This window comes from Kryptolebias marmoratus, linkage group LG1 (assembly GCF_001649575.2).
Source record: "Kryptolebias marmoratus isolate JLee-2015 linkage group LG1, ASM164957v2, whole genome shotgun sequence".
Lineage (NCBI taxonomy): Eukaryota > Metazoa > Chordata > Actinopteri > Cyprinodontiformes > Rivulidae > Kryptolebias > Kryptolebias marmoratus.
This window is the reverse complement of record NC_051430.1, coordinates 14,565,923-14,592,916: the sequence shown is the minus strand read 5'-3', so window position 1 is coordinate 14,592,916 and position 26,994 is coordinate 14,565,923. Positions and strand designations below refer to the sequence as shown.

Here is a 26,994-nt window from a genome sequence, read left to right as displayed (position 1 = left end):
AATTATTAATTAATTCACATTTAAAATAGCCTAGCAACAAAATACGACTATATATATTATGAAAGTATTATTTTAAACCCACACTGTGAGTTTTATTTCCAGTTGTGTAGATTTTGTTTTGTCATAAAACTTCCTCAGAGGAAACCCGGACGGCTCAGCTGCGGTGACTTCCTGTTAGCGCGCGGCTGCGGAGCGGCTGTAATGCAATGGTTCTCGGAAGATAATCCGACTACCGAGTGAAACCGGAATAAAAGTTATCTCAGAATGAGCTGGTAGGTATCTTGGTTGCGCTGCTCTGATGTGTCGATTGGGAATAAGTTATAACTCGAGGCGGTTTATTCGAAATTAGCGAGGAAAAGGCTTATCGGCCGGGGCTCCGGCTAGTTCCTGGAATAGCTAAACAAGACAGCGGGGGAGCGCGACGAAGGGGGCTAGCCTTTAGCATTTTGAAACTCGGACAAAAGCCTCTTCTAATGAGGGGGTGAGCTTCGCGAAGCAGTGAAAATGTTTGTTGTCGAAAACGCCAGCTTCCGCTGCCTGTTTGGGGTCGCCAAATTGAAACGAAGAGTGTCTGAAAAAAGTGTAACTTGGCTAAAATAGCACGGTATGTTTTAGCTCGCAATGAGCCCTCGTCAGTGTCACCCATAAATCTACCCCAAAACAGACGAACCTTTGAAAGTATAGTTCCTGGATTTACACTAAAGATCGAGTCTTTATACTACATTTTGTTTTGGTCAGCAGGACTAAAGGTGATGTCATTTAAAGGGATTTGATAATCGGTCGGCAGAATTTAAGTCAAGCAACAAGCTTGGGCAGTGTTTTTCTTCTCATTTAAATAATCAAGTAGTGCTGGAATAATATAATTAAGTATGATTCGTTCAGGGTAAATTGTATGATGATCTCAACATGTATTGCGTTACAGTTTAAAAAACTACAGCTGAAAAAGAAGCCCCCAGACTGACTTATTTGCCATTATAATAGCAGTGAACCAGAGTTTAATTAAAGGCCCAGACTAAGATTAGACTGTTCATCGTTTGCTGAGAAATGACAGGTATATAGCTATTTTTGTCCCATCTTGTAAACAATGTTTTGCACAGTCTTATGGGATATTCGTGTTCGGAGTATGTTTCGAGGCTGACTCTCAGCTACTACCACATTAAGTGTTAGCTCAGCTTACTCGAGTTATAGCCATTTTTGCGTTGATCAACGGTGGCGGTGGAAGTCCTGAGTTTGGCAGACTCTAAAAGTTCCTCAGTTCAAGATGTCCATCCAGTTATTCATTGACACGCTGGGAGTTGGGTAAACATTTGACCGACTAGATCAGGGGTCTCCAATCCTGGTCCTCGACGGCCACTATCCTGCATGTTTTACTTGTTTCCCTGCTCCAACACACCTGATTCACTGGTTAAATTACCTCTTCATGTTCTGCAGAAGCCTGTTAATCACCCATTGATTCCAAAATGCTTTCACAGCTAGATGTTGATTTTTGAGAAGGAGTTGTCTTATACGTCTGAAAAATTATAGAAATTAGATCTTTGTTTGGCTAACTATTATCCTAACCTGGACAAAGACTTTTTTTCTTTTTCTCCATACTCCTTACTCTATAACTGACGTCATGGCTAATAAGATAACAACTATTGATAACTATTAGACAGAACCTTTCAGTTGATTGGACTATCCCTTTATTTCTTACCTATGACTCATTCAGGCATAAAAAGGCTCCTAAACTCAAGGGATGAGCCTGAGTTGTCGACACGCAGCAGGCAGCTTGGCAAAGCAGCTGTCACCGAAACACAATTTGTTCTCAGTTCAGAACATCACAATGATAAACGTTTGTTGTGTGCACGGCTTGATGTATCTTGTAAATCATTGGTATCTCCCAGAAAATGACTATGTAGGTCATTATGTTGATTTCCTAGTAACCTGAGAGGAAGCATCTGCGCTCACAATCAGTTGATTTTACACATTTCTGTCGGCTGTGGTTGTTTTGTGCCTTAAAACATAAAGGCTGGAGAGCAATCAGAGATTAACTTCTTCCTCCCAATGTCACTGCAGTACAAATAGTTGTTTATATGGTGAATATTTTAATTGCTCGTCATTAGTGTCTCATAAATAGCTGAGCAGTGTGCCTATAATTCTCTCCAGTAAATCGCTTTTACTGAAGTCAGCTTGCACGTTATACGTTGTTGACTATAGCTGGCAAGTGATGTTGGATACCAGAGTTTTAACAGCGCTGGTTCGACCGAGTGTTGTTTCAAATCAGTGTTTTCGCTGCCAGTTTTCAAAAACCTCCGAGTGCACCTGGGCTAAATAGCAGACAAGTAAATGAAGAGAACGGAGGCTGCTAAGTCTAAGGTAGTAAGCTGAATATGATGTTTCCACTATATATCTTTTTAACTAAGAATGAATGTTGTTCTTTTGCATTCGCTCACTTAACTATCACACTATCAAACAGACAAGGCTGCTTGGCTACCATGGTGTAATACATTTCCACACATACTGTCTTATTTTTGTATGCATGGCGCATATTGTGCACATTTTGTGACTCTTTGCATCATTGACGTGGATGCATGTTAAGTAAAACTTTGGAAATTACCATTAAAGTGGCCTTAAAACATTGAAGTAGCAATGTTGCACGCAGCAGGGCAAATAAAGAAGGTTTACAGTATTCCCTTCTCACTATTCATGGAACCAGTTCCAAACGAAATGAAGGGAAGTTAACGTTGTTGTGACGTTAGTGTATATCAACTGGCTTTATTATGGATCACCCTTGTGTAATTTTCAAGCAAGGCTATAAGAAGATGGCGTCATTTAGTTCAGCCCAGCAGTCAATGGCTGGCAAGCAGAACTTTTGCCATCATGCACTGCCAACCACAAGGTCAAGAGTGGAGTGCTCTGCCATTGAAAAGAGTCCTTTATTGTCTCTGCTGACTGATGCATTCCAGCAGGGCCTGCACACTAGGTTTAATGACGTAAGAGGTCTGACTTTGGGGTCACCATCAAAACAATTCCACTTCCCAACATCTTCAACAAGCCCTCTGTGCTCCGTGGAATATCCAAGGTCAAATGATGCAGTATCTCTGTAATGGCGCTCGCATTTGCAGTTTCAGTGAAAAGCCATCGGTTCTTCTAGTTAGTGCATATTGTGTCCCGAATAGAGGAGACTGTTGCTTCTTTGTTTATGCCTACGTGCTTACATGATGGCGGTGACGTGTAGCCTATGACTTCACAGATCAGATACCTGTATAATTGCTAGTTGACTAGCTTGTTGGTAATGACCGCAAATAGGTAAGGGCTCTTTCAAATGATTAATTTGGGCCTGAAAATGTGCAGCGACCTCACATTACGTTTACCACTCAATGCAGGATTTACTTTCTGTGATTATTCTTGTGAAACTCAATTTCTTTTTGAAAGTGTTGGTGTGCAACTGATAATTTTCCCGTGCTCATCTGTCTTGAGGCCGTACGATTGACAGTCCTCTAAGCTGAAGAGTGAAACCTTGTTGAAACAGACTGGAAGGAAAAACATTTATTTTTCTACTGTTTGGAGCATCAACGTTTATGCGAAACAAAGTCAAGATTATATTCCTGAAATGCTCACGTACTAGAAGTAAACTTTTTTTTTAAGGTTTTTCCAAAATGCTTTCTTTGGTGTTTGCGAAAAATGTTTTTCGTTTGTTCTCGTTAATTTCAGCTGTAAAACTCTCTAGCGTAGCTCTATACAGCTTTGAAACACAAAGTTACTACATGTAACACTTTAAAACAGTCTTAATTGCAACAGCAAGAAAAGAAATTGTCACAAGCAAAAACTCAAAAACACCAACTGAACTGCATTTATTAAACATTAGTTTGAGTCAAAGTTCTTGACTGGTTTGATTGTGTCCCGACGTTAAAGTGGTTCTCAACCGGCATTTCAAGCGTCTGTTTTTTTTTTTTTTTTTTTTTTTTCCATAAGTCATACAGTAAAACCTGATCTTGGTGTAGGCGTAGAAGGCATGTCCTCTTCACCGTAGTTTCAGGAGAACACGGTTTGATCTCCAGCCAGAGTTGGCACTTAGACATGTATGTTGCTGTTGTAATCAGGGATCCCTCACAGATTTCAGTTGGATCTGTGGGTTAGGATGACATCACAGTGCATCCCTCAGGTGATTGGTAAAGGTGAGTCACCATAAAACGTATTAGTGTGTTTTTGTTTTGTTTTCCATGTCGGCTCATCCGATCTTTGACCGAGTAAATGAACCTACTTTCTTTAGCCGTAAAAAACCCCAAAAAACTGTATGTTTATATTTAAAAGGACTATAAACAAGGTGTGGTAGCTAATTAAAAAAAAAAATACAAAAAAAAAAAACATCTTTACCATTAAGACTCCGGTGTAATCGGTGTTTTGTTTTTCATGTATTTCGTACTGCACGGATCCTGCTGTCACCGGGGCTTGTTAAATTTTATGATTGAGCTGTCATCAAAAGGATCTTCTCCACACATCAGTAACATACACTGGTTGCACAATGAGGACCTCCATCACACCCTCGCTTTTCCATCTCATTAGTCTGTGCACCTTTCTTTAGAAGCAGCTGCTGCCTCGCCCCACCTGTTACCAGCAACTGTCCATCAGACGCCTCAGGTTTCAGACCATCAGTGACACATCAGTGTCAATGACAAGCTTTCGAAAGTAACATAATAAATGTTTTCGTTTTTGTCTCGTGGATTTCTGAGGCCCTATGATGCTTTTTTTTCTAACTAAGAAGGAACAGCTCTGTTTTATTTGAACAATTCCTGTAATGAGAATCGTTGTGTTCTCATGAATTGTACTTCATTCCAAACAAAATTATTACAACTTGATACACCTCTCAGTTATCATAGTTGTTCTGGATATGCCTTTTTGATTCCTCGTACATTCAGGTTCATGTCTGAGAATCTGAAATAGACTCAGTATTTTTCTGACGCACAGTAAAGCATCTGTATTTGGCTTCCAACTGGGGTCACCGAAACCACACAGAGAAGCCGGTGCAGCCACTTCTGTTGTGAGATAACGATTTACAGGGGATGCCAGATGTGATCAGTGATGGCATGAGGTTAATGTACATGTCACTGACTGGACATTTGACAGGGACGGGGATTAACGACCCCCTGCTGTCTATGTTAGAGATCTAAAAGAGGTGCTCGCTCTCTCTAAGACCAGAACTGATCTCTGTGCGTTATTCAGCTGACGATGAGCTTCATTAACCTCACCTTTCTAAGTGGTCATTTTCCACTTGCTTCCGTCTTCCATCTCTCATAGCTTTTTTTGTGTCATTTCAGGATTCCCTTCAAGATTGGACAACCGAAAAAACAGATTGTCTCTAAAACTGTAAGTCACAATGAACTTTAACTTTTTTTCCCACACACACAACTCAAAATTTACGCTAATAAATAAAAAAAAAATCACTTTTGTTTATTTGAGTGACAAATACAAACATCCTTATGCTCACATTGCTGTGCAACAGCCAGAAGATTTTTTTATTTTTTTTATGGGGATACTAATTTGTTTGAGCCACTTTGGGGGCAGCGGGTGATTACCTTGAAGTGACAGTGAGTAGGTGTTCCCCTTGCTGGTGAAAACCACTTCCACTGTAATAGCTCTGTGGCCCAGCAGTCGCTGCAAGTCTGGCTTTCCAGCTTCCTGTGCCATCCTAAGCAAAACCCATGGAGTGGGTTACATCCAGGCCGGTCAGATGGTCCGCTTGTGACTTTGTGTCAACTGTTTCTTTTCTTGCTTTTGTCTCTTTGTTTAAAATCTTGAGCCCACAGAACCACAAGCCAGGAAGCCAGGAGGGTTCTGTAACTTGTTTAACATTTTGTCGAGAGATGAGGGACAAACCATTTTGTGCCACGTTCAGACATGATGAGCCTTCCTGTGTGGGTGAGCTCCTTTACAGCCTTGTTTGGCTTTGGAGACCTGAGATTGTTGAATATTAAACTAAAATCAATCAGCTGGGGAATAGGGTGCAAAACAACTTATATTTTATCCTCGTCTGGTAATTATTCAGCATCATTTAGTGATATTGACATTGTTCTAGGTCCAGTGTATAGCTTGTTGGACTATAGTTGTTCCCATTACGCTGAATTGGAGCACCAATAATTAGAAAAATGTGGAGCAAAATCTACCAAGGTAAGTGTGACAAAGTAAAGCATGTTCAACACACAGATTGGTGTATAGAAATCATAACTCATAAATGCACACGGACTGCTATCAAACTTTACATAGACAAATACATTTCCAGCAGGTATAGAAATGAACCCATCATGGTTTTATCAAAGACTACGTAGACCGAGGTCACACAGCCATCTACCTCTACTTGAGATTTGTTGCATTCTTCTTTTTTTTTTTTCTTTCCCACTAGCATTTAGTATGGGAGCGCCTGCTGCTATTTGTCAGTAAAAGGTGGCATGTTTTCAAGGATTTTTATTCAGCATTATCTGCTAATTAGCCCTTCACACGCATCAGTTGTACTTCATCGGCTTGACAAAGTCTGTCCTTCCAAAGTCGCTGCTGACAGCGACCCAACGTGGGCACCTCGGCGCCATATCAGTGCGAGGCGACACACAGCAAAGTGACGTCAACGTGTCGTTTGGTTAGTGTGAACCGCCTTCTTCTTCACACACAAACGCTAATTTAGCTCTGTGACTACCTCTGTCTCTCAGAGGTGAACAGAGAAAGAATCAACATTGAGCCCTCCTTTCTGCCTCCGTCCTTCCTCTCTGGACTGGGTCTAGCTTGAACGTGTTGTGCGAAAAAGACAGTTTATTCATTTCTTCTACATATAAGTAATTATTATTGGTGTCTTTAATGAGTCCCGTCACACTACCATTATTCATCTGTTGGGTTTCTTTTCTGTTTTCTAGGTTGAAAGAGACTTTGAACGTGAATATGAGAAACTTCAAAAGTAAGTTTGCATATCTAATGATGCTTTTTTTTGTGTTTTAAGTTTTTAAGAAATACTGACATATTGTGGAGTGTTGATCTATTTCAGGGGTCTGCGACCTTTACAATCCAAAGACTCATTTCTGCCCCTTTGCTCACTTAATAAAATTTCTCTACTTGAAGATCAAAATAAAGATAACATAACATACGTTACATTATATTTATATAAGCTAATTAATGACTTAAAAAGCGTTGTTAGATACGTAAGAAAATTAAAGCTCCCTCATAAATTGTTGACATTTTTTCATATTTTTACATGTTAGAATAAAGAAAAAGACTAAACTACTGGGATGAGTGAAACAGAAAGAAAATCATATCCCCTTTGATAAAATTTAATCACTAAATTGCAAGTGTTATATGAGTGCTCTTGTTATTTGTGGGAAGTTAGTCATGCAAGTATCCCACTTCAGAATATTAAGCCAGTTTATTGGATATTTAACGGTGACTTACTGTGATTTTGCAAAACTGCTCTTTTTTTTTTTCTCTCTCAGCAAATGTTCTAAAAACAGTTTAATTTCCAGATGCATATCAAATAAAGGTTACACTGTGTGGCTGCAAGTTGGTTAACAGGCTAACAAACTGATTGATCCATTTTACGCCCTGTGTTATTAGTATCATACTGTTACAGAACTTTTACTCACGTATTTGCATAAACTTGTCCTTTCTGTTGTTTAAATGCAGTGTTAACAGCACCATGGGTTTGGGAAAAAATGCATTTCTCACACACATCGGTGTCCTTATAGAGGTTTTAGGATAATTTTGTTGAGTAACTTTTGCCACGAACAAAAACAATATTGTCTGTTTTCATCAAAGGGATTTATCAGAAAATAATTCACAAACATTTTAAGTTTTGACTCCTAATGTTTTCAGAATATCCTTTATAAAATACAATATAAATGACTGTTTTAATGAAGCTAAATAAATTTTAAGGACATTTTAACAGTTGTCTTATACAGTGTGAGCTAAAATGTTGGTAATTTAGAATCGTATTTTTACAAAGTCCTTAGTAAAGGGCATTTAGTTTGTTTGGTTTGTGAGTTTTGCAGAGTTTTACTTATTTGTCTCATTGTTGTATCGCTTCAAGAGAGATGTTTTATTTGCTTTAGTTCAAAATGTAATGGAAACTTATAGTAATCTGATGGTGAAATTAATTTATTGCAGTTCTCTTTAATTAAAAAAAAATGAAGATGAAAGAATAACTAAGAGGCAGATTGATCCTGCTCTTCATCCAAGAGGAGGCCTCCTCCTGGGGCGAGACATGACTATAAACCATTGTTTGCGGGAACCATTTTCCTGCACAAAATTAGCCCTTTTAGGAGGAAAAAGAAGCAATTTTGTATGTTAAGGTTTTTCAGTTTTATTTTCATTTTAAAAAACAAATGCGTGAATTGGCAGTTGTTAATTTTAGTTGTTAATTTAGTGTTTGTGTGAAACTACGGAGATCAGGGTTGACAGCACCTAAATTCCCAAGTCTTCAGGTCATAGAAACTCCCTAAGGGCCTAGCAAAGTGAGTGGGAGGACAGTTTTATTTTTTTTTACGCCGGTTTTGCTGAGAAGAAGGCCTTTATCAAGGAGTGGTACCAGTAGACCTTCTGGATGAGTCAGAGCAGCAGGCATGTGCAGACACTTAGGTTCTCCACCCAAGAGATCCATATCAATACATCATGGTGTTTCTGTGGCCTGAAAGCAGTACACTAAACCAGTACTTATGTTGTATTAATGACATAATACCTTTTATATATGATGTTATTAATACAAAGCTATTTCCAAATTACGCTCTACAGTCGTGTTACTGATAATATACAGTACTTAGACTTGTTTAAATTGGAAATAAAGCCAATAAAGTGTTTATTTTGTTTCAGATGTGCCTGTTTTATTCCTGCAGGGACATAAAGTACAATCAGGACTCATCGAGAAGCAAAGAAAATACAAACACTGCCTTATTTTGTTTAGTGTAATTTTTATCAATAGTTTAAAAATGATATAAAAAATCATTCTGCATTTTGTAAGAGAATATCTGTTAAGATTTCATACGTATAAATATAAATCCTTAATATTTTTGTTGTTCAAGTACTACATGAATGAGCCAAAATTAGTGCAATGAATTTCTTTTACCTGTGTATTTCTTATAATAATTAAGATTATAATTAATGAACAGAATTTTCTCACTGAACAGAATTACTGAGGTGTTCAGCATATGCACTGATTTGCTTTAAGTACCAAAGATACTATAGTGTATCTACAGTGATCGTGTATAGTTTGGAGCTGTGCGCTCCAAATATAATTCTCCATAAATATAAAATACTCCATCCTGGATGTCTTGGATCAACATCGTTGCCAAAATAAAAATCAAACCCACACACAAAACACAAAAAATAACAAATGCAGAATTAATAAGCACAACTTGTAGTTGAAATATACTTTGGTTTTAGCTTTTATTTACCTAAACCAAATGGGTATCTTTTTATTACATCGTTCTAGATAAGATCTGGCATTAATTACTGATTTTAGCTGACATTTGCATAGAACTACAGTGGCTCACTCAGCTGTCGTGTGAATGGCAATTACCTAAAAAGAATGTGGTGTGAATTGCCAAATGTGGAGGAATGCCTGTTTGTTCCCAACTGTCACACCACGTCGGTCCAGTTTTTCACTTTTTGGTGGTTCATGATGACTGTGGCTCGGCTGGCCTCGGGTCGTCGGTGCAGAGAGCAGCAGCTGCTTCAGTAGGCCACCTTCCTCTCACTTTTTGAAGGGAAAGCCGAGGTTCTCACCTCGGAACCAGACCAGCTCCCTTTGTTGCCGGAGTGCCGACAGAGTAGAGAAGATGCAACAGTATTGAGCAACACGTTTTAATGTAGGAGGTAGTGTCTGCAGTATAAAATTTCACATGCACAAACAAGCCGGACAAGAATACACTGTGAATGTACAGAGTTTGGTCTCAAAGAATTTGAGTTTTGTTCAGTTTTTTTTTTTTGTTTGTTTTTTACATAGTGAGATGGTTTCACCCACCATCAACATGATCTCCATAGCTGGGAAAGTTTCGCTGTTATTTTCTTTGGCTCATTTTTATGTTCTTCTGTCACTCCCAAGACGGCACCAGTCTGTTAAGATTTTTCCAGAAATGCAGAAGCATCACAATTTCAAGAAGAAAAACTTTTCGTTGAACTGTTCCCACTGTTCGAAGAGTTTGACCCGTAAAAAAACAGACAGGAACCATTCAGTTTAAGATGTTGTTTGACTATAATTTCTAACAGTAATGTCAGCTTGTCTACAGTAAACTAAGTTGTTTTTACTTGTCCTGTTTTGTGCACTGGGATTCCTCCTTGTATTATACGTTCAGGTTGTGTCATATTTTCAGTGACTTGTTGCGTTCAGAAGCAAATGATTAAATCAGCATCCGTATCTTTATAGCATCGTCAGAAGCTATTTTCCAGTCAGAAGTGTGATATAAAACACATTTGTGACACAATAGCTGTATGGAAATATTCTCTTTAATGGAACCATGACACTGGAAGTGAAAATAAAACACACATTTGGGTGCAGTCGGAAATCTGCCAGGAGTATTGTGAATACCACTGGCTATAGACGAAGCACCGTGTGTTTGTTACAAAACGAAAGTATAAATAGTACGTTCTTCAGGAGGTTAATGAGTCAGACTCAGTTAAATCTAGATTTTCTGAGGAACACTTTGCTTCCGTGGAGTTTATTTCAATATAAAAAAACCTTAGTCACTGTCTAACATATTCAGTAAATAGATAATAATAAACTGCAACACTTTATGCTCTTAGATATACAAGTCTGTGTGAGATGGTATCTCAGCAGCTGAATGTTTTTAAAAAAACAACTTGAAACTTTGAAATAAAGGCAGTGAGACCCTACAACATAGTATTTTTTTATCAAAGCGGGAGAAGTGATATGATAGCTGTCCCTTGGGAGACCCTAAACCCCTTCCTGGCCCTAATTGTTATAATGAATGGCATTTGTTTTTAGACTCCCTAGTCTGGTAATTGCCATTTAAAAAAAAAAAAACTCCCATCAGTTGAATATGTGGAGTGAAATGTTTGAAGACATTAATGCTTCAGAGCAGAAATGTAGTTTACAGTGACAAGATGGATTCCCAGTGTTTGTAATTGGCTAACAGATTTTATGTGGAATCAATGAAATGTGTAATTGTTTCCTGAACTATATTGTTTCACACTGGTTTTATCTGTTTGTCATGTCTGTATGTCTCTGATGTCAACATTTTTAGAGTAAATAAAATTATTTTAATCAGTTGTCTTTTTTTTTTTTAGTTTTTAGTTGCGGCAGGACGGGCATCCAGCGTAAAACAATTGCCAAATCTTTCATGCGAGTTTGATTGCTGTGATGACACCAAAAAAAAAAAGAAAAAATGAGAGAGAGAGCAGGAAATTGAACAAGTCAACTGATAATCATTCTTCTTGTCCAACAGGTTGGAGGATCAGACTAAGAAGCTTCACAAAGACATGAAGAAAAGCACGGAGGCTGATTTAGGTGTGTTCTGTCAGAAGCTTATAACCAGTGTTTTATGTGTTCACCACTCGTTGTAATGGGCATTGCTGAGCAGGTTTGTCTGCGGTAAAAGGATGTGTGGTTGGTTTAATTTCCTTTTTGGCGCGCAGACTCCAAACAAAAAGAAAAATGAACTGATCGGTTCATCTGTCCTAATTTTTGTGAACAGGGTTTTCTAGACCGTTGCTGTGGTTGAATTTTGTGCTCCTTTGTGTTTAAAAAAAGAAAAAAAAACTCAGTGAGAGATTGATTTAAATTATATCTTAGCTGGTATTTCTTTGTGCACCCATCAGGACTTGAATCCGTGTTCACATTTGTTTGCTTTGTTGATTCTGAGATGGTGTATTTGGGAAGAAGCGGTAGAAATGGCCTGTGGTAAGTAGTCAGTTGTGGGGGTGGAGGAGCAGGGATGGATGGAGCAGCAAGAGACTCCTTCATTTCCTCTCCTTTGTGCTGTGGAATATGGATGTCTGCATCATCAAAGTGTCATAGCTGTCAGGGCCTCATTATTGTTAATGGATTCCATCTGTTGCTTCGGTCCCATCTCCACCAACCCTCGCCCAACAAAGAACTGGACCTATGCTGCTTTTAATACACTGCTATTAAATTGGCCACCGTTTATGAAGTCAAAGGTAGTGATATTCAGAGCTTCATTGAACTCAGGCTCAACTGGTTAGGGCCACCATTATCTTTTTTTGTATTTTGAGTTAATCATGGTTATAGTATAATTTAAATTACATAAGACCAGGAAAGCTGCAGGGATAACTGCTACGTATAACGTGTTTCATATAGGGAATTCGGCGGGGTTGTTTGATGTTTCCCTACCAGCAGACTGGCCTGGTCACTGTTGTGACGATGTTTGTCTGTCAGCTGCTTCTCCGGTGAGTCTTCCACGGACACACTCCCACTCCACTGTCTTGGATTGCAGCCGGCATGTTTTTGATCTGCTCAGCAATCTTTGCAAGTTCGTACTATCATTGCCAGCTGCAGTCAGAGGCAGGCGAGTTGGTGTCCGTCTGTGGGACGAGTGACTCACAAAAGAAGCAGGTGAGTGACGCTGCTGACCGCCAGGGTGGAGACCCAGCCACCCTGAAGGAAGGGAAAATAACGGACCAGTGCCAGCTGGTTAGTGAGTAAGCGCTCAGAATAAAATGCTTGCAAGATAGCACTTTATGTGTTGCTGTTGTTCACTATTGCATCCCTAGATTATTAAAAAGGACATGAATGTTGCTTCTTGCTCATAAGACCCTAAGGTCATCCTTTGCATTTCATGACCCTTTAATAACATGTCTGTCATAACAGCCGAGCGGTTTATTAGTAGGAGTTCAAACGATGAAAGAAACAGACAAGTTAGCATTTTTATTAGTTTGTAAACATTTTTTGGAAGATAATCTCAATGGAGCAGAGGAGACACGGACGTCTTCCATATTTTCATAAAGCCCATTTCAGAACAGCTTTTCTTGTCAGTTGTGTCTCCTGAGCAAAGCTCATTTGTTTTGACAGTAAAGCCATAATCTGATATGTGCTCTATGTATTAAAGTGGCATGTGTGCCGATTAACAGCGATTTCTGCTCTGGCAAAGATTTCTTGGTGTACTGGTGAATATTCAATAAGACAGGCAGCCCTGCCAACCTCTCTGATTTTTACAATGGGGCCAGCATTGTGCCATCTTGTTGCTGCTTTCACAGAAGCTTTCTTTTAGATATCCTCCCACATAAGGAACACATGCACTGATGAAATGTTTTAAATTGTGCTCTTTTCGCAAAGTTATTTTACTATCTTCTTTAATATTTATTTTTTCTGTTTATTTATTAATATCTATTTTTTTCTTGCATGTGTGGCTGTCAGCCATGTCTAAAGCTGCAGTGAAGATCTCTGCAGATCTGCTGAATAACCCGCTATGTGAGCAGGACCAGGCCTTCCTGGAGTCCATGACTGCTTTGGACACAGCCATGAAAAGAATGGACGCCTTCAACCAGGAGAAGGTCAGACTCTTACCTATTACTACCATTTTTTTTCATTGTATTATTTATTTTTCTCACTCCGTTTCTCAGCTTCTTGTTGGTATTAGAATGGTATCAGGTGTAATGTTTTTCTTCAGACATACAAAAGAGGACCCTGGACTAGATCCTGACTAAATTGGACGTTGTCACATTTTGTCAGTATTGTGCTGCCTGTAGTCTAGAAACTCTCCTTATGCATTGCCTTCTGTCGTTGTTGAAAAGCATCTGTGGCAACATCTTCTGTAAGCTTACAGTGCTGGTTATCAGCTGTGAAACTGATGCATTTGTGACTCACTGGTGTTTAAAATAACTCCAACACAATAGAGGGGTCTTCTCCGCATAAACTTTCCTCTGCTGTAAAATTCAGACGAGTTACTCAAAGCTTTCGGGATGAACAGGTATATACTGTATCGTTTGCATTTTTTACTCAAACAAACATTTGGCTTTTGTTCAGCCCTCTTTTTTTGTACTCATGATTCATACAATAGTCTCTTTAAAAAAAAAGTTAGCATAGAGAAGAGCATCTGTGGCCAGCATGAATTTATTAAACTCCCAAGAACAAATAAAGACTATAAACCTAAACTTTCCAAAGGCCAATCATACATAGACAGACCCTTTTTTTTGTTTTTTTCTATAACTGTAAGCTATGCAGCATACTCTTGCCTGCTCTTCCATGTCTGTGCTTTGTGAAAAATTGTTCAGTTTATTTGCTTGGATTTTGATTAGAATCATTGCCACAGGTAGTTAAAATGTGAATCATAATGTCAACACATGTGCGTATCCTTAAGGCACTCTGCTGTGAAGGGTAGACATTTAAAGAGAGAGAGAAAAAAATCAGGGGCAAACACAGGAGATCACACTAAGGTATATACAGATTGGCCTTTTTCCATCTTTGTTTTCTTGACTCATTTCTCTGCCAGTAGGTGTTCTAGGCTTTTCACACTCGTTACCTTTTGAAAATATTCTCTTTTTTTTTTTGTTCTTATTTTTTGTTCTTGTCAGCCAGAATGATATCATACAACAATAATCCAAGAAAGAGGAGAAACGGAATCGCTTCTAAAATGGAGGATTATTTACTTATTTAATTGTGAAACCATAGACTAACACTAACCCAAGTGTTACCTGGAAGTGTACATATTTGCTTTTGTGGATTCAGTGAATTGATTCCCCTACCCCCTCTTTTGATTTACTTAGTGGAAAAATTCAAACTACAAGAAATAAATATATGTAAAAGAAGCAGAGTCCAAATTAGATTCTTCTTAATATTGTTAAAGTTCAGAAATTCAATCACAAAGTGCCTTGAATATTGTGATTCCCTTGTAGATATATTGTCATGTTAAGATTTTTTTTCTCTTACTTTGACCGAAAGTGATTTCAGTGGCTCACCAAAGAGAAAATTTGCTTGGTTGAATATAAAACATGGATGATGCTGATGGTGATGATGATGAAGCAAGCAGCTCCTGTTCGGTGACTGTCTGTCTCTGTTCTCTGCTGCCTCTGCTTCACCATACCGGCCTTTCAGACAGACTGCTCACAGCTCATCAAATTTTACAGGAGCCATTTTAAGTGACGAGACAAAGTAAAATGTAGGTTGGACTGAGTGCGTGTGGTTTGTGACCTGGGATGCATTTCTTTGGGGACTTGGCTTGGTCGGGTGACCAAGAGAGCACTCCGTTTTCACAACCGAACTCGTGTATTTTGATTTTCACCAAGAAATTATGCGTTGTGGAATGAACTTTTTTCTTTTCAGTACTAAAGTGAAGAAAAATGCAACCACACATGCTTGAATGGATAAGTGATGTTTGATACTCTGATCCCATCCCTTTCTTTCCTTGTCATTTGAACATTATTTTGAAAGAATCCTCAGCATCAGAATGGTATTTTGACAGCTAGGCCACAGTTGAGTTTGTCTGCTCTTATTTGAGTCCTACTCAATAAGAATTCTTGCCTTCCTCTCTTTTTGTAGAGTGGCTAAAAATGAGCCAAGGGGAGAATAGCGATTGTGAGAACTTTCTGGTCAGTCTTTAGTGTGCATCACCTCTATGTTTTGCTAGGTGTTTAGAATCCGGCGCAGCTCACTGGAACGCTACTCTGACTTCTCCCTTCCAGCTGGCTGTTGTTTCTGACGGCATCAACAGCAAACCTTGTTTCTTCAGCAAAACAGACACAAAAGCATCTACCCTTTGCTCTTCTCCGTGCTGAGACGAGATGTTCTGCCGCAGGGCCCACAAGTGAGAGAGCCAGCAGATAAAACGTGCAGCGATAATGAAGGCAGCAGTGGCCCAGGTTTGTGTGTTTATTTCTGGGGCTGAGGAGGGCGCACAGCCCCGCCGGCACACTGCTACCGAAGCCGAGCCCCAGTGTAGATGGCGGCAGCGCAGTGGAAGACGCTCCGTTTGGAGGGATATTGATTTCCTCAGCGATCTGTGTATATTTTTGGGAGGCCTGTGTGCCGGGATGGCCTCTGCCCCGTGACTCACTGATGGAGACTGCTGCTCGAGCATCGGCCTCGGGCTCTGTGGGGTCTCCAAGGAATATCTCTTCTCCCCCCCCCTCACTGTGGGAAGGGGCAGAGGGTAGAGGGCACCAGCATGCTTAAGCAAATCTGCCGCTGTTGTTCTCCCTCCTCACTGCATGCTCTCACCTTAAAAGCAGCGGCGCGGCTCCAGCCGGGGAGGGGGAAAGGATGTGAATATGTAAAACAAAGAAAATGTGAATTCCCATATTTGTTATTGGCTCTCTGTTTTCCCTCAAACCACCATCAACCATTTTGTGCTTGGAAATCTGCCTGTGTGAAGCAGTGAGTGTTGCTGTTTGTTCTCATCGATGGTCAGGGCACTTTTACAAAGCACAGCTGTGATCTTGCTTCCTTGCTGTTGTGTGATTGACTGTCCTTCCAATAGAAATTGAACATATGATTACGGGAGCAGCTCATTGTTCTCTTGCAACTGTCACTTCACATCTCGCTCTTCAAATCGTCTTTCACTCTTTCAAGCACACTTGTTACTAGAGTTGATTGCCTTGTTTATGCAGCTCCGTTGACGCTCGCTTTTCTTGTACTAACAGTCATTTTAAATCTGCAATTCAAATGACGCTAAAACTTTATTAATTGTGCACCAACTTCTGTTGATGAGCCTTGGTTTTGAGACTGGAGGCCTCAAGAAGCCGCGTTCGTTTACTTCCATTTAACCCCCCTCCTCCCTCCTCCTTCCCCTGTCGCTTCTGATAACCAGAAGGAGAATGCTTGAGAATATAAACTGTTATGGTTAAAATGTTTGTTTGTTAAGAACTTTCATCTTGTAAGGCAGCCCACCCTGCACAGGATTTGAAATCAGTTGGGCTTTGCTTTCATGTCCGTCCCCTGACAGTTTCATCCTTTTGTATCGCGAGCTCAATGAATATTCAAAGATTTCTCCTCGGGGCTTGTGTACAATAAAAGAGTCAACGTCATGAAAGTTTCTTTGCAAGCCCCCCCCTGCCCTCCCCTTTTTCTAATTTTTTTTTTGTTTGTTTTTTTTTTGTTTGCTCTGATTAAATTAAATTTGAGGGGTGGCACAAAGAAACAGTGGTTAGAAGGTCGCAGGTTTAAAACTTGGCTGCGACCTTTCTGTGTGCAGTCTGCATGTTCGCCCTGTGCATGCATGGCTTTTCCCAGGGTACTCCAGTCCCCCGTCTCTCACACAATGACCACTGGAGATAGGCACCAGCTCCGTGACGTGTTGCACCATTACGTTGCACATAACTTGCAAAACATATAAACAATATTTAGTTCTGAAAGTAATTCTGATGTAATACAATTTGACAGTAAATAACAAATTTTTTTATGTTTCTAGATAAGCGTTACTTAATATGTTTGTTTCTTTTTTCATCACAGGTAAACCAGATACAGAAGACTGTTATTGATCCTCTGAAAAAGTGAGTGTTTTTTTTTTAAATTTTCACATTTTCTAGTGGAAATGTTGTTGATATTAAAACAAAAATCTTTGTAGCAGCTCAGAATCTCAAAATCCTAATAAATGATTTGCACTGCACTGGGTGGCAGAACAATACACTACGAGGCAAACTTTACAAATGAAGACTCATGTAAAAGTGTTAGAAAGGCCTTTTAGTTCAGTTTTGTACTTTAATGTCTCATAATTAAAAAGTTTATTCATCCCCCTGGTTCTGTTAAGTCCAGTTCCCTGTAACATTTTTGGATTTGGCAAAACATAGCTTTGAACACCAAAAAGCTAAGAAGGGACAGAAAGCACGGTAAAATGAGTTAAACAAGTCCTTTTTGCTGAAAGTGGTATAAAAAAAAAATACAAGTTTAGTCAGCAAACGGAAAGGATAGAAAGTCAGAACCATATGAAGCCCTTCAGTCTTATAACACAGATCGTAAAAATTTGGGAGTGAACAGTTCTGCTGTGAGTCTACATCTGAGGAAAGTTTATTTAGCTTTCATTCCTAATATCCTCCACCCCCCCATTTGAGAAGCAGTGAATGCTATTCCATTCCCTAAACCTTACTCTACTCACTTTTACATCTGTGTGTCCACACATGTCCACACACACACTCACACACACTGCAGAGTTACTGAAGGGAGTGGCTGGACTATCCCACCCATCTTCCGGAGCGCTAGTTAAGGATTTCTTCCTCCTCTTAGCTCCTCCCAGGACAATAAACACGTGCTCTGTTTAAGCACACAAGCATACTGTGATTTTTGTTGAACTTTCTTTTTCATGAATCTCTCGTTTTGTGGAACGGCTGATGTAAAGTGAATCCGCTGTTTGCCTGGGTTAGGTCAGTGTCTGTCTGCGTGTGTGTGTGTGTAAAGCCCCGTCTCCCTCGTGTGCGCTGGTGGGGAGCAGCGACAGGATGGAATGGTTCTAATTTCCTCTTCCTGGTGGGCGGCAGGCGGACGTGTGGGCAGGCTCAGAATATGGCAAAGAGCCCAGCTTCCTGGGCCCACAGCCGTGGATTGGTTAAGCAAGAGAACTGTCTCAGGACAGCACATGCTGTCACACAAACACACACACACACACACCTATATACAAACACCAGCCTGGACTTTGAGGGGAGAGAAGAGGTGTTGGTATTTTGGACCATTAAGCAACTTCTGCTTTAACATGTTTCTAAAATAGTGCAGGGAAAACAGGTTTTCAAATGAATGCCAAGATAAACTGACCTCTCCGTTTTACTTTTAACCTCTCTAAAAAGACAGCATTACTGGTTATTCATTTACAAAGGTGTTATTCATTAAAAAAACACACAAAGATACAAGAGCTGGTGCGCTTTAAAGCTTCCATTAAGATTCCATTAGTCCTTCATTAATGTTTTTTTACTCATCCCAGAATACTCTGGTTGTGATCTTGTGGCATTGTAAATACAATTAGTGATGAGTTGAAAAGAAGATTGTTATATTAATGGAAGACTTTCACTTAATAGTGTGTGTGTTTGTAATTGTTGTGTTTGTTAGGTTATGCTGTTTGTCCATGTGTAACTGCTGTTTAAACTTTTGGCATCCATCCTTTTTACTTGCATCTGGCGAAGTGCACAGAAAACAAACGTAAAAACACTCCCCTTTCACCCTCAGTGTCTTTTTATTTCTCAGGTTCAATTGAGAGTCTCATCCACTCAGTAGGGTCACTGAATGACATCACTGTGTTTATGTGAGGGGAGGGGAGTGCGTGGGCATCGAGGCATTTGTATTATCTGGGCCGCCTAACATGGCCCTTTCTGCTCCAGTGTTCTTTTGGGTGAGACAGAAGTCAGGCCTGTTTTGAGACCTCTGCCCTAGGTTGAGCGAGAACTGGACAAACCACCATCACCCCTCGGTTTTAGATGAAGGCTCTGCCTCTGGAGCAGGTCGGGAGGCCTAAAGCCAAGGGGGACTCTTTGGCCCGAGCTGCTGAGATGATGAAGGCCTGAATTTACTGTTGAGTTGTCATAGCTTTAAAGTATTTTTGTATTTGGAGTTTACCAGTCTTATATAGAGCATCTTTCAGCATGGTTCTGAATAATAATAATAATAATAATAGTTTCATAATAAAGCATTAGGACACATTAACCCGATTCTCAAAACTCTTTCAAACCAGGCCTAAAATGCCTTTTTCCTGTCTCTGTGTGACTTGTGGAAGGACCGAGGCAGTATAAGGGGTTGAAGTCAACTTGCCGCTGTTACGCCTCTGAGCCACTAATGGAGGTAGTGACAAATACAGAAAAGCCAATACATAAGACGGTCCGACATTTCGCTCGGTTAGAGATTTATGAGCATCCAAAACCAGATTTATAAGCGTCTTGTCTTCGCCGCCATAGCACAGAACTGTTATTGAAAGAGAGCATTTTTTTCAGACAAAGGAGGCATGAACATTACCTCCGTGTTCTCTTGGTTTACTGCTCTTAATTCATTGATTTGTTAGTTACTGTATAGTAAGAATAGATTTAACAAACCTTGCCATGTGATTTAACTTTCAGCCTTTATCTGACACAAAAAAATGCAGCGATTTTCAGAAAGTAATTCATGTTTCCCTATTTTTAGTGGCTTGCAGTGTTTTCTTGACAGTAGTGAGTTATGTGACTAAGGCACCGCCAGAGTTCTAGACTGAGGGTGTCTAGACCAGACTTGGGCTTGGCTGACAGTTCAGACTGGCCTTTCTGTGGATTGGCAGCTGCTCGTAAACTCATTTTTGGCTTCGTATGCTCTTTTCGTTCCACCTGACCCGTCACACGGACAGCGGTGTGCCCTTGGCCCCTTTGCAGCATTTAACCAGACAACCCTCAGGAAGGAACGCAAATTCAGACCTTGCTGGCTGACCGGGAGTGGTTCAGTTGAGACCAGGATAGCAAAGCAGAAGTCCCAGTCTTGGAAAGTTTTAGACAAATGTTTTACAGAGAAAATGCAGGGTATTTTCAGTGGGGACCACTCTTGTTTTCATGTTGGAATCAGGACACAGCTGAGTCACTTTAACATCAGGACATACAGTTAGCCTCAGTAACTAGCATGGACAAAAGAAGAATGGGTGAATAAGCAGCTGCTTTGTGTGGTTTTTTTTCCTGCTTATTTTGTACTGGAAGAGTGGGGATGTTGCATTTCAGTGTGCACAAATGTAGTTGTTAGCAGCAGTGTTGTCCCAATCAAGCAGACCGTTGGGGTTTGTCACAGTAAACTGTGCTGGTGATTATTCTATTAGCCTTTGTGTCATGTAAAAGCTGGTTTCCTGCTGCCTTGTCAGCAGCCAGAAAAACAATGTTTGAGAGCCGTCATGCCTCCAGGGTAGTTACATAATCCCTTGGCACTTGAAGTATGTGTACACTGGAGCAGATAGTAGACTTGAGGATCGGCATCCACCCCTACCACAAACTGGGCCAAAGTAGGATTTTATAAATAGTTAGAGAGCGTGGGCCGTGGGGCTGGGCTCAGCCGAGCTACGTGATGTCACTCAAACACTACACGACCACTCCTTGCTTAACTTCCTGTCGGAAACAATTCCCGTTTGTCTGACAGCAATCCTCAGCCCTCCCCCCCATGCCCCATCAGCCTCTGGTAAGGTGTAATGACCAGACAGAGTTGTAATTTACGGTTTTTACAATGCATGCACGGGCTTTCAGCGGTTCTCTCCTCTGCTGCTCATAGCAGGGCAATGGTTGACATGGAGAGGGACATAAATTATGTAGCCCACACATTTTGTGGTTAATAACTCTATGGATAGAGGCTCACATGAAAAAAAAAACCCTGTTCTAGTAGTGAGCCTACACAGCTGATAAAAGGCTTTAAATGACTCATTCAAAAAAGGGTGATCTAATTCTTCATTACGATTGTTTTTACTTCTGACTCATATGTAGTAGGCACCTGTGTGAAAAACTGTGTAGTTTGCTTTTGAAAACATTTTTTTTTTAATTTTCCTGCTGTCTAAGTATTAAAAATGGCCAAAAAGGATTGTTGCCAGGGTTGTTTTCTTCTGGAATACTGGCCTTTGTTGTACTTGGAGCTGCTGATCTGTTTGTTTCATATCAGAACCAATTGCAAATCAAGTACCTCGAATGCCTCGGAATGAAACAATATTAGCTATTTAATGAATCAAAAGATGCATGAAACTTTCTTATTTCTTGACTTTGTGTTAATAAAATATTGGATTTGATATGTACATATTTGTGTACAGTATTCCTGTTTCCCATTAAGAGCAGACACAAAACCAGTGCAACAAGTCCCAGGATGAAGCTCAGACTCCTGTTGCTAAGTTACAGATGAATGTTTTCCTATTTTTAGTGCAGAAGACCAGGATTCTTGTTGCAAGAATATATTTTCATTTGGAATAGGATAATTGTCACCAAATAAATTGTTTCATGCCATTCTGAACTATAGCAATTAGATAATAGATGAGAGGAAGCTTAATGCAGAGCTGTCCTCTGGGGTTTGAGAGTACCTCCACAAGAAGATGTTTAGGAGAGCAATTTTATTAAATCATAATGGCTTTTGGTGAGATCTGATGTGATGCAGAGTTCACGTCTGAATTTTTCAGAGAAAGGTGAAAGCGCTTAAATTTATTCCCCCCACCCCCTACTTTTTTGCGTGTTGGAGTTGATCTTGTCCGTGCATCACTGTGCATGTCGTGTTCAACACCCTGATGGCCTCCTGGGTCTGTTTGCTGTCTTTTAGGTACAGCGGCGTCTTCCCGAGCCTCAACATGGCGGTGAAACGTCGGGAGCAGGCCCTGCAGGACTACAAGCGCTTGCAGTCCAAAGTGGAAAAGTATGAAGAGAAAGAAAAGACCGGGCCCGTTATGGTCAAACTGCACCAGGTCAGTTCGCGTCTGTGCACACGTTTAGTCGGCTAAAATACTCTAACTTTCAGGGGAGCAGGGTTCACCTGCTCGTCCAGCGCTCCGTGTTCCGTGAATAGAGCGCGATAAGTGGGAAAAGACACAAATGCTGACTGGATGTGAATAAAATAGTTGAGCACATGCATACAGTACATGTGCACTCCTTCACCCACGCAAGCTAGCAGGCTCTCAAGTAGTGCCTTTTCAAAAAGGCACTGCTGCACATCTACAGGCACATAATTGAGAATTGTAGACACACACACACACACACACACCGTGAGGCCACTACAGAAGCGCACACATTCACAGATAGTGTTGCATGGTTGCCTATGCTATTGCCTCTAACACATCCTCACATGGTGAGCCACCCACACACACCGAGAAAAGCACTGTCAGGGGAACAAAGCCTTGAAGAGGCCCTACATCCCTGCCCTTTGAATCCCCGTGCACTTAAAGAAATGTTCCTTACACAACATTTGTTTGCCATTTTAACTCCTATATGTGGGGAAATAAAAACCAAGGTGGAGAGACCATACCATAATGGCGCATATAAACAATATGTTATTGTATAGTTATAGCAACTCCTCGCTTCCCCTTAATAAAAATTCTCACCCTCTCACAATTATTCTTTGTGCATTCCATAACTCCATGCCTACAGCAGACTACCCACTAATACATTCACACGGAGATCAGTGGTGCTGGAGTCCACTCACAGCCAAGTCTGCCCACATTACCCACTCCTCCTCACTGTGGTCGTGATTACAGCCTTTTTTGCACTGCATCTCCGTGGGAATTAGTTAAATATCTTTCATAACAATAAGAAAAAGACCGATAACGATGCTTTAAGGATTTTACTTATAACTTCTTTTGCTCTGTGCGGTTTCCTATCCTAAATCTGAAAGTCTTCGTCAAAATGAGTTACAGCATGCACTGCCACCGGAGTCCTCTTGTCTAAATTTAGAACGGGCAATTTGTGACCCATGCTTTTGTTTCTCGTCTTGCCTCCGCCCCGCAGGCTAACGAAGAGCTCAAACCGGTCAAGGAGGACTTCGAGGCCAAGAACAAGCAGCTGCTGGACGAGATGCCCAAATTCTACCAGAGCCGCATCGACTACTTCCAGCCCAGCTTTGAGGCTCTTATCCGCGCACAGGTTAGTGGCGCTCTCCAGAAAAGCAGAGACCTGCAGAGGCTCCCCACAGCTGCAGGCACACCCTACGAGCAGTGTGCTGTTAACAGGTCTGCTGAAGGGTGTGTTTAAGTCGGGCAGTCTGTCTCCCACCCTGCAGTCCTAATGTGATTAACCCCCGGCGACGACCCACACTGCTGCGAGGAAGGCCTCATCTGTCTGGCTCCACTGCAGCCCTGCCTGCCTTCCTCTAACCTGAAGTCTTTTTTCTTTAAGCAGCTGGGCGTCTGAAGTTAGCGCCACCATGTCCCCCTCCCCCCCACCTGCTCGGCCATGTCATTTCCTCTTTGGGACAGTCGCTGGCACACTCCTAATTAGTAAATTAGATTATCACAGACTTAATGACAATTACGGAGTTCTGGGATGCACTTTGAACTTCAGATTAGCAGATGAGGTATGTTCCCATCGCAAAATATTTATAGAACTATAAACTACCCTTTACTTTCAGGGGGATTTTTAATCATGCAAAAATTCTCCTGTTTTGCCTGTTTATGCTTATCTTTTGAACCCGTATTTTCAAATTGACACACATACATCCGCCAGTGGGCGGTCAGTGGACCTGATCCTGAGCCTTGCGCACGGTTTCATCCTTGGCTTCCCTTTTTCCCAGCAGCAGCAGCAGCAGCAGCAGCAGCAGCAGCAGCAGCAGCAGCAGCAGCAGCAGCAGCAGCAGAAGATAAAGGCACAAAGGCTGCTTTTGTTGCGAGTAATCCTCAGCAGGAGCCACAGCCTGATCTGTCCACTTGTGCAGATGCTGAGGAGTTGACATATTTTCATTTATTAAATGAAATGCAACACAATTGCGGAGGTTTTGTTGATTTTTCCTCGCAGCGGACACACTGTGTATGGAATCAGACACCGATTTGTTAAAACGCAAAGACAAAGGGTAACGTCGGTTTAGGTTCTGCTCCAAACACGAGGATCTGGCTTCTCTATCAGAGGCAGTCCCAGTCGTGCGAGGTTCCATTTACGCCGGAGTGGTGACTGGAGTAATTGTAAGGTGGTTTTTGGTACAGAGAACACGCTGATCTGGTGTACATTATCATCACTGGTCATATGGACATTTCCGATGGCCCTTTCAACAAGTCACTTTTGAGGGAAAAAAAATGTATCCGTTTTACCCCTACAAACAGCAGTAACCCAATACTTATGGCCCACTCATGTGGTTTAGGTGGCAAATTTTGGTGTAAACAGGCAATGTCTTTCAGACTGAGCACTTAAAAACAGCTTGTATAAAGTGGTTTAGACTCTTGACATTATTCCGTTTGGCTGGTTGTGTCTATAATGCTTGTAGCGATGTCCTCAGTCAACAAATAATTCTTACTTGGTTGGCAGTTTATGTGAATGAATAACCTATTTTTTTTCCTGTCCTGGTTCGTCTTGTTGCTCCTGCCTGCAATGAAAAGCATATGCTGTTTCAGAGATGCCCCCTTAAGAGCACGGCCATCGTTTGCATTGCTGTTTGAATAAATATTGAGACGTGCTTGTGGGTTTCATGGGGTTGTATTTCCCCGTACTTTCATTCTCTGCCTACTCTTCTGGAGTCTTGTAATGTGATTAAAGTCTATTAATCATCAAAGCAACTCTCTGGAGAGCCTGACTCATGCACCGAGGGGAAGAAGCAGGGGTGGGAAGTGTCAAGAAAGCTTTCAGTGAACACTCTATCTCTTGTTCAGATCGGGAGAGAAAAGCAGGGTCAGTAGCCACTGAAGTGCCGGGCTGTTTTTTGGGGGGGGGCTCTGTCAGAGTGGTTTGATTTCCGTGGACACCCATTTCTTTTCTCCAATCACTTCTCATTAGGAGAGTTTGAGACCAGCAGCTTCAGACTTGTGTGAGTAAAAGCAGGATTAGAGCTTGGATTTAAATGTGGAATCGTTCTTGAGAGGTGTTTAAGATCGACCCTGTCCGAGTTTTTTTTGTATAGGAAGAATGGATTTATATTTTTCGATACTGACAATTTTTTTATTCTGCCCACCAGGTGGTCTATTTCACTGAAATGTACACGATCTTCAGCGATTTGACAGACCAGATCGACCCAGCTGGTTTGACTGACGAGCAGAGGCAGAGGGAGACGGAGGCCAAGCTCAGCGAGTTGCGCTCTCTGTCCATTGTCGCCAACGACTGAGGGAGGAAAGCTGAACATCGGGAAGTGCTCTTTTCATGCCTCTCTGAAGGGATTGCTCTCTTTCCGAGCTCCTCTGGAGTTCAAGCAGACAGCAGTGGCCTTAAACTGATTATCGGCTTGTTTGGTTGCCGCCCCACCCTCCCCCACCCCCTTTTCCATTTTTGTTGCACTACACCCCGATGTTTCATTCTCAAATCAAAGCAGCTGAAAGCCACATTAACAAAGCCATCAGCCAAGTGACACATTAAAAGCCAATATTTCCTTTTCTTCTTTTTTAATGAAAAAACAAAAATCAAGCCGATTTTGTCAGAGCTAGTTACATCAGGGTTACACTACATTGTTTTTAGAGCATTTGTTTTACAAAATTGAATCCGAACAATAATTATTTGTTACAAGTCTCATCAGCTGTGCTACCAACAGTCTTTCAGAGATGGTTTTTTTTTTTGTTTGTTTGTTTGTTATTGAAATTACAAACAGTTCAGATTCATTCAGGTTGTCGCCAAAAACATTGTCCTTTTCTATTTATATGCAAGTTTAGTTTTGAGGGCTTGTTTTCTTTTTAATTGTTATTTTGGAGTTTATAATTGTAACAGGACCTTTTGTGTAACGTGCCCACGTTGTTCTGCAACACAATAACTAACTTGTGTGTAGTGGGACTCGACCTGTGTGCCGCTGAGAGGCGACTGGGCTCAGGCTGGACGGAGAACCGACTTCTGCAACAGGAAAACAAATGCTGGCACTCCCTCTAGTGGAAGTCGCTCGTAACGACACGCACACACTTCCCTTTTGTTCACAGCATCCAGTCCTTTGTTCTATTGTTGGTTAGAGTGTGTGTTAGCGGAGAGGCTCGCACATTTCTGGGATGCTAGAAAGTCCTTTTTCACCCTCAACACCAGAACTGGAAGCCAGTTTTTGTTTTTGGCCTCTTTTAATTTTGGATGAAGTCATACTGCTATTGCACTCCTTTGTTTCCACTCTGTTGGGCTGAGCTTCAGTATGAAAGCCCCAATGTATGGTGATGCACACACACACAGTCTCGTCTTATGTGAGTTGAGTTTTTATTAGTTTTTTGTGGCCTAATGATTATTTATTCTGATTTAGACATTCTTAAGGCTTAGTTTCTTGTTTTGAGTTGTTCTGTGACGCAGGTTGTGTTGCGTTATTAATTTTTTTTACTAATGAAGGTACTTTTGTTATTTAGTTTAAATTATTGATTTTAACAGAACTAAGGGAATTCTTTATTTTTAGTTTTGTTTCTTGTGTCGTCAATTTGTTGTAAGCTGCAATCAATCATGAAATAAATTAACTATGGGAGAAAAACATCCAATTACTTTTTTACTAACAGCTTGATTTACCGATCAATAATCATGGAGTGTTTCTCAGTG

At 40.8% G+C, this 26,994-nt stretch overlaps 1 protein-coding gene across 1 annotated transcript; it reads left to right on the top strand.

The window, feature by feature from the left end:
• The first annotated feature begins 145 nt into the window (after nucleotides 1–145).
• bin3 (bridging integrator 3) lies at nucleotides 146–26,931 on the top strand. Its single transcript, XM_017417229.3, has 9 exons — nucleotides 146–272; nucleotides 5,298–5,346; nucleotides 6,882–6,922; nucleotides 11,415–11,476; nucleotides 13,343–13,479; nucleotides 17,372–17,412; nucleotides 22,136–22,277; nucleotides 23,314–23,448; nucleotides 25,463–26,931. Exons 1-9 carry the CDS (start codon nucleotides 265–267, stop codon nucleotides 25,607–25,609), a joined length of 762 nt encoding a protein of 253 aa, XP_017272718.1. The 5' UTR covers nucleotides 146–264; the 3' UTR covers nucleotides 25,610–26,931.
• Nucleotides 26,932–26,994: the final 63 nt, after the last annotated feature.